This window comes from Oncorhynchus mykiss, chromosome 27 (genome assembly GCF_057628025.1).
Source record: "Oncorhynchus mykiss isolate SJ-2025 chromosome 27, ASM5762802v1, whole genome shotgun sequence".
Lineage (NCBI taxonomy): Eukaryota > Metazoa > Chordata > Actinopteri > Salmoniformes > Salmonidae > Oncorhynchus > Oncorhynchus mykiss.
The window spans coordinates 28,839,024-28,847,652 of NC_143048.1; the positions used below are offsets into that span (position 1 = coordinate 28,839,024).

At 42.5% G+C, this 8,629-nt stretch overlaps 1 protein-coding gene across 1 annotated transcript; it reads left to right on the top strand.

The window, feature by feature from the left end:
* The first annotated feature begins 2,023 nt into the window (after nt 1-2,023).
* On the top strand, nt 2,024-8,194 carry LOC118944648 (uncharacterized). The gene is made up of 8 exons (XM_090223830.1): nt 2,024-2,230; nt 2,578-2,635; nt 2,880-3,027; nt 3,123-3,159; nt 3,392-3,663; nt 3,912-7,461; nt 7,651-7,738; nt 8,004-8,194. Exons 1-8 carry the CDS (start codon nt 2,042-2,044, stop codon nt 8,153-8,155), a joined length of 4,494 nt encoding a protein of 1,497 aa, XP_090079956.1. The 5' UTR covers nt 2,024-2,041; the 3' UTR covers nt 8,156-8,194.
* The last annotated feature ends 435 nt before the right edge of the window (nt 8,195-8,629 follow it).

An 8,629-nucleotide genomic window follows, 5' to 3' on the forward strand; every position in this document is an offset into this window, starting at 1 on the left:
GTCAGTGTGGAGGGGAAATTAAAACTTGCTGTTATTGGCACTCTCTTTGTCGTTGGTCTATAAACCAATTTACACATGGTGATGTCGCCATGGAAAGCCAAAACTCTCGCCCATGCAAACCTGCTGATTAGAAGGTGCTGTATAGATGTGAGAAACTCTCTTTTCATGGCACTTCAATATCGAAGTGAATTTTTCGTAGCAGGTTAGGAAACTGAGGTTAAGATTAGGAAAAGGGTTAGGGTTAGTGAAAATGCTCTCCAAACCTTCTACGAAAATTACTTTGCATTGAAGTGCTGTGAAAAGAATGTGTCCCTGCTCAGGTGTTGCATGCATCAACCAATGGTTGTGTGCCAAGTCATCCATTGTGTCATCGACTGACAGATTGCTATAACATATGATGTGGTTAGCTGACACACAAAATACCTATCCAGGCAGTGTAAGATCTGGCAAGTGTCAGCAAGGCCTGGGCAGAGGAACATGCTCCGTATTTTCAACCAGAACTATCAGGAAGCAACCCATAAAACACATTTACAGTGTTAGTTTCATCAGCTGTTGTACAATATGAAATAACATTATTTTGACTTCACAGGGCCTTTAAATGTAGGCAAACAAGTTTTCGGCATTCAAACTAATCTACCCAGCCAGATTCAGCACCATGGACAGTGAAAATCAGAATACCTGCGATCTGACGATTAGAACAACAGTGCTATTTTAAGTGATTTTCAAGACACCCAAAGTCAATTTAAATCCACAACAAAATCTGCAGGATAAAAAGCAATATAATCAAACATTCAAATATGTAAACAGGCTATATTAAAGTGCACTAAACATAGAGACAGATTAACCATGGAGAACACGAAACATGATGACAGATTAACCAGGGAAGTGAATTTAACAGAGGTTAAAGCTAAAACAACAGAATCTGGGTACGTCTGTGTGAAGAGGTGTGGATTTGAATAGTACACAAGTAGGCCTACGCTATTTTTGCACTGTAAAACTTTTTTTTTTAAGTGTTATGTTTTCCCAGATTCATAGTGTTATGCAGCCCAGGCCTATCTAGGAAGGCTGGGCATAAATTGTTTGCTCACAGCATCCCATGATGACGTGGGCAACATAAACACTTAAACTCTGTAGATTAAAGTTAATAGTAATCAAAACTAATTTCACCACGAAAGGAAGTGCAATCGAAATGAATGAAGAAGACAAGGTAATTCTAGTGAGTTAATAAAATGACAAGGTGTTGCCTGTCAGCGTTGTAGACTACTGCCTCACAAGCCAGGGCTTTAGTGGCACTGGCATACGCGCTTCCTTCTGCACTGAAGGAGCCACCGAACGCGTCCGCGTTGCAGCTCTCACTTTCTCCCGCTACAGTATGTCCTACAATGACATATTTGGTGGGGGTTGGCAGCCAACAATAGGATTGGATTGGGACTAAATCAAAGAATAAAACGATATTGAAATGAATATTATTAACAAATATTTCCCAGAAGATTTTGGGTTCAACCTAAGGCTGACTAGGACAGATCAATCAACTTGATCCGACACAGTAAGCCTACATGTCATACGTAAGTAAATCCACAAGAGAGACAATATTGCAAAGGCTGGACCATGTTCGATGGAAAGCGTAGGGGTAGGCAATCGAAAACGTTTGACGGGGAAATTTCTGTCAATATTAGCTAGTCCTACTGAGTGGGCAAGTAACCTTTCCCGCGCTCTTCCTAAAAATACTATTTGTGATGTCATAAAGGTCTAACGTTCCATGACGTAGCATGTAGCCCTAAATTACAGTCCCTGCTTGCAATATTGTCCTCACTCTCGACCTGAACTCAACTTGAATGTAACCAACACAGACAAGGACATGCTTTTTGAGATATAAAATAGCTTGAATGGATGAAGAAAGGGTAAGCTAAATTACTTCATACAATATTGGGGGAAAGTAAAAAAGGGTAAAGCAATATAAGCGGATATTTATTGTAAAAAGCTATAACATATTGTAAAGCAAATGTACCATTCTTTATAAAGTCACCAGCTTAGCTCTGATATGGCTGTAGCTCTATTTATGATGTCCTCTGCACAGATCTACTATGACATTGACATATTATTACTTATTGGAATGTCTGTCCTTCAGGTAGCACAGAGGGAGGATGGTGATCCTCAGAGGGAAGGAAAGGAAGTTGTTGAGGAAGAACCGGTGGCCACACCCAAAGAGGAGGCCAAGAAGGGAAGGAAGGTAAGATGGCAGGAGTGACAGAGCACATAATAGGCCTACTGGGTTACACTCTGTACCTGATAGCAGTCATACCATAGATATCTATATATCTCAGATAACAACATACGTAGTAGCTGTTTTCAAAACGTGTTTTAAGAACTGCTTTGACCTGGCCCATAGCCTATTCATAAATTGTCTCAGAGTAGGAGTGCTTATCTAGGATCAGTTTTGCATTTGAGATCATAATGAATACAATTATTTGGGCAAGGTTGAGCCCACACCTTATCTGATGAACTTTATGTATACGGGCCCTGGTGTTACATGTCTGCCATCATTTGAGCTCTGGAATCTGTTCTGTTCTATCCTAGGCAAAAAGTAAGAGGAGTGGCAAGAAGTCAAGGAAGCTGGGCACTGACAACGATGCAGGTCAGAGATTTACCTCTGTAGTACTACATTGTTTCTCTATTCTGTCTGTGATGTGCAGGTTGTGCTATCCATTTTCAATGAAACTGTAGTCTACTGTAATCAGTAAGAAAGGTCACATAGATAGCTTTATTAAAATAGGCCTATTCTAAAACCCTAAAACAATGAAATCAGAGTATTAAGAGATAAAATGTCTGATTTCTCTTTAATTTTGCTTCTACTTCCTCTACGGCAATCACATCTTTAGTCTCCAGGAATAAACACCTGGATAGAGGATCTGTAATTGAGCTCCTGGAGAAGAAAGCTGTTCAGGCTGCATTCGGCCCAGGCAACAAGGATGAGATGGAATACTCCTACCCAATCCTCATCTCATTCCTGCGCAATCTTACTGATGAGTATGTTAAAAGTTTTTCTGTAATGTTCAACATTTATGAAATATTGTGCAATGGGAACTAAACACTAACTAAAACACTTATTTTAAATTGTCTAGGCAGTGGCAAGTGATCTACAAAGGACTAAAAAACCCTGTAAGTTTCCCTACCTGCCTTTGACCTTTGATGTGTCAATGATCTGTTGAATTAAGAGATTAGCCATCAAGTCATATTCTGTTATTCATGTTCTCTGTCAGACTTCATCAAACTTTGAATTCAGTCACAGACAAGAATAACAATGTTGATCAAATGCATTCTGTTCGATCTAGAATACTTTACATCACAGTTCCATTGAAAAGACTGTTTTTGTTCTGTTTGTTCAAAACAGATGACGAAGGAACAGCTTGCCAAATTGTGCAAGACAATTGTAACCTTCATCGCACAGACCACCCTGCAGATCCTGCTGCCAGCCCTGGCCCGCGTACTTGGGGTAAAGGACTTTGCTGACGACGACACTGACTCACCCAAGAGGGGTGGCAGTGCAAGATCCTTTGCTGCCTTTGATCAGGAAAGACTGGAGCTCATCCAGGAAGTTAGATATCTGGCGAAGAAAATGTATAATGCTCAACATCTCAGGTCCCTAACACCCTCTTCTAAGAGGTATGTTCCCCTCAAGGTTTTCATGTATGGATTTCACCGAGATCATCTATCCCAGTGTTAGCCAATGCAATTTACTCTATCTGATGTAGTACAAAATGTAATGTATCAGCCTTTGAGCATATTCAAATGAATGAGCATGTAAAGCGATCAAAAGGACATGTAGATATTTAGAATACTAAAATTACAACGCTTGACCGATTTGCCAAGTTAAGACAGGAATTATCATGCTTTGCTTGTTCGTTTTAAAGTTCCCAGACCTCAGTGAAAGTCCTCCTGGGAATGACAGAGGACAGAATCATCAAAAGTGTCCAGGAGCAACTGTCTGATCATAATATCCTGTCCTCTTGCCCACCTGAGCTGACTGTTGGTCTTATCAAGGTGGTGGTCGAACAGCTTAACTCTGCCCTCTCTGCGACCATCAGCAGAGCCATTTCAGGGCGGTCCTCCCCTATTTCTTCTGGTACCCAGGCCGCTGAACAAATGGTCAACATGGTCCAGAAATGTTTTGATGATCACACCACCCCAGAGGACCAGAGCTCTACCTCTGTATTAGAGTCATGCATTCCACCTGCAACAGAAGAAGTGATGACTGTTATCGCAGAGATGGTGGGTGAATTGGAAAAAGAAGATCCGGAATTGGCTAAGGTTTTTCGAGAAGTGGCTGTGAAAGTTAAAATGTTGGCATCTGGCAGTGACCTTGTAGTGGAGCACCTGGATGTTGAAGACTCTCCTGTTCCAGAGGAGCTGAACATAATATGTACATCTTGCAAAGCAATGATGCAAAATCTTGGCACTCTGTTTAGTGTGAAGTTCAAGACCAAAGCCTCAAAGGCTGTGAGTGAAATTCTTGTGAGAAGGTTAATGAGCGATATCTCTGGTATGGTTCAACCTTCTCATTCGTTTAGTACCACTCCAAGCTTGATGAATGCATCTAGCCCATCTGACAGGATCCTTGATTCTGCGGCCACTGAGCTCATACAGACCAAAGTAGAATCTGAGGCATCAAAAATAATTGATAACTTTGTTGAAGATGTCAAGGACATTGTGCAGTATGCTGAATTAGATCAGCCAACAAGCACCCAGAGAGATACCCAAGTGGGACACTGTACGACAAAGCGGAAACCCTTCCATGCAGCTCGTAGACTCTGCGAGAGACTTCAGGCAAAGCTGGAGACATTGTTCCTCAGAATGGGTGGAGCTCCAGTCCAAGGGGAAGAACTTATGGAAAAAGCTGACTCCAGTGCTGTGCTTCTGGAGCATACTGACTCCAGTGATCTGCCTGTTTCAATCCTGAGCTTGCCTTCCCCATGTAGGAGTGAATCCCCTATATCAGAACGTAGTTCATCTTCTTTATCTGATGGATGTGATTCAACTGACTCTGTAGGAGAGAAAACACCAGAGCAACCTGAAACCAGTAAGAGTGAGGCAATACTGCAAGTGGTCAACTCAACAGGACTTGGTTCTCTCCGTAAATGCCAAAGTGAGAACTCTCAACCATTACTGTCTCTCTGTGATTCCAACATGGTGCCCTGCACCAAAGAGGTCTTGTCCCAGATTGTGACCATGTATAGGTCAGAGGTGGCAGATTTGGAATGCACATCATCTGTTGCAGAGGGTTCCTCTTACAACTCCCTTGAAGTCTGTGGCTTTTTGGACAGTGTCATGTCTTATCTAGAAGACATGCCTGTGTCTGGTTCTTCATGGTTGGAAGGATTAAGAGATACTCCAGCCTCAGTCATTGAGAAACTCTCCAGTGAGGAGTTCCAGATGAACGCTACCAACGAAGTGCGAAAAATACTGATCAAATCAGTCAGTAGCTTTCCCAGCAAAGTCAGTTCCAGCCAGACAGATTCTCAGATGTTGCCAGCAAAATCAACAATTTCCTTAAGGCATACAGATATAACTGCTTTTGAAATCGTTGGATCAATTACAAATGACATGAAGAGCCTTTTCCCACCCACAGAGTCTTCTACTACTCTATGGCAGGCAGACTCTATGCTTCAACAGAGTGATGAGAAAACCTCAGAGTACACTGAGGCCACACCCAAAGGCTCACAGTCTGGTTTGGAAGTATCTGAGAAGAAGATCTGGACAACTGCAAAGACTATTTACCACAATGTGAAGACAAAGATGAGGAATTATTTTACATGGCAAAATCAAGTCAAAGCAACAACGGCTCAAGCCAAAAAGACCCTCAGCCATATTCTGGTTTCAATTCAGAAAGAGCTGTCAAAATCTGACCAAATGGTGACTGCGCTTTCACAAATAGAGAATGTGGTTGGAATGATGCTGAAGGATGTTGAAAGGGTAAGCAGTGAATGTGGTGAGGAACTGATCTATCAAGCGCCACAGCGTTCTTCCTCCTCGTTGTCATCCTCATCTGCCAGATCAAAGAAGTCAGAGTGGGAATTTTCACTCCCTGGCACTCCCATCTCTTCTGATTTACCAGAGAGTATTACTCAGCCCATTGTGAGATGCTCAGTCATCGACATGGGCAAATCTACTAAGCCAAAAACATTGGTGTGTGATGCCAGGGAAAGCATGTCTGCAATAGTGGATACCATCATAAAGGAGGTACATCCAGAGGAAGAAGGGGAGGTTGCATTCCACCCTGATCTAACAGCTGCAATAGCAAGACTGGAGGAGCTCATATCTCAGGGTAGGATTGGTGCTCTCTCACGTGATCTTACTCACCAAGTCAACCGCATAATTTCTGAGAGCAACTTGACCCCTCTGGTTCTGACAGTGGCGGCTGGAAAGAGTGCATCCGATACAGTCCTTACTGAGCTGAAGAGGAATGACAAGACGGTGGGGAAGCCCACAGCTTACAAGCTGGTTCAGCTTTTTGCAGAGGAGTCTGTGAAGCGCCTCTTGCTTCCTAGCCTTGTGCCCTCTACAGCTTCAATGAGTTTGGCTCAGGGAGTTAGTGTGCCGGCTAGCGTATCTGAAGATAGGATTTCATGTTCTTTTTCTACATCAGCATTTAGTGACACAGTCAGCCTGTTTACCAAAGTAATGGTAAGCCAGGTCATGGACTCTGTGGTTTCTGATGCACAAAGCAGAGGGTCATCTCCAACCGGAACTGTAACTGATATAGGCAGTCTACTGAGTGGTAAGTCCTACCTTCTGCCATCTTTCTCCGCCATCAGCATGACAACAAGTGGGACCTCCAATGCTGCACGAGGTTTTGAGGACAACATAGATGCTGAGGAAAGGGATACCATCAGTTGTTTCGGTGTACCTCAGAGCATTGTTTGTGATCAGAATTCAACCAGCCCGGATGTTGCCTCGCTTTCAACCCCATCCACTGACAACTTAGTCGGTGATGATGACTTCACCGGCCTCATCAGCATGTTAGTGGTGAGACTTCTGTCAAAAATCCAAACCCAAACTGATCTGTACCCAACTGACGTCACACGCACGTCACAAGACCTGATTCCAAAAGTTATAGCTGCCTTCTGTGCATGGTCAGGCTGCTCTGAGACCCAAGCTTATCCCAAGAACCTGAAGAGTCACAAAGTACACAGCACCGTCTACAAACATCTGTTGAAGGAGTTTGGCTCAGAGAAAATACTCCAACTGGCCGTGTCGACTCAGGACTCCACTTTCAATAGGATTCTTGTGAAGTCATTGAGCAAGGAGCTTCTCCACAGTTGTAACGAGGCATCAAGAGCAGCCTCGAGAACATCTTTCGAAGCCACCAGGCCAGAAGCTCTTCTCATGGCTGAAGATGTGAAGGCTACCAGAGGGAAGCTGTCTTTCCTACAAAGGCTTGCCAGACTGAAATTCAACTTAAAGGTACATCACACTTATTTAAGTTAACAATTGTGTCAATGTGAGTAAACAATGTTATTTAGAGAAAATGTAAAACCATCCATTAATTCCAAAACCATTTATAAATCTTGTTGTGCTGGTGTGTAAGATGTGATCGTTATTACCGTGAGATTGTTCTGCTGTGACAGTTGTTTTGACATGTTTTTGTTTTAGCCATTCATGATGGGAAACAAGAAGGATTCCAATAAGAATTCCCGCCATTCTGAATCCAAAGACCAGACTACTGCTGAAGATATCATGTGTAAGTCCATACAGCAGGACATTTACTGTTTGAGATATTGGTGTACAAAGCTGCTATTGCAAAAATATTAAACCCTATATACAGTACATTATATATTATCGATAGTAATCTCTTATGTAAAATTATTTATAGTTTCCAAATCTCAAGATTCTGGTTCTCATTTATTTGTGAAAGTAATAATGAGTTGAAACTAAGAATACAATATACCATCATTTCTAAATGAAAGTGCATGTCAACTCTCTCTCTCTTCTGTCGCCCAACATAGTGGCACATCCTGCCACATTTGGACTCCCAGAGGGTCTTCCCTCCACCTCTCAACAGGAGAAGCCTCGCAAACGTCCCCTTCTAATCAGGATGTTTTCCACCATCTCCATAGGCCTATCCAAGCCATTCAAACAGTGTTCAAAGCAAGCTTAATACAACAATTTCCTTTAATACAGTAATATTTGCATTGAATTGATGGCCTTTGTCTTCTTTAGTGTTGCCCTGTTAACACATTTGATTAGAAAATACATAGTATATTTAGTTTAGTTTATTATGCAGTCATAGTCACGGTGTAGGCTAAACAAAGTAATGTTGTCCTGAATAATGTATAGAACATGCACCCCCCCCCCCCCCCCACCCCCCCCACCCACCCACCCACACACCCACACACACACACACACACACACACACACACACACACACACAGTGTTATTCATTGAGCTCACACACATAGTACTTCAGATATGTCCCACTGTCACACCCTGACCATAGTTTGCTTTGTATGTTTCTATGTTTTGGTTGGTCAGGGTGTGATCTGAGTGGGCATTCTATGTTGGATGTCTTGTTTGTCTATTTCTATGTCTGGCCTGATATGGTTCTCAATCAGAGGCAGGTGTTAGTCATTGT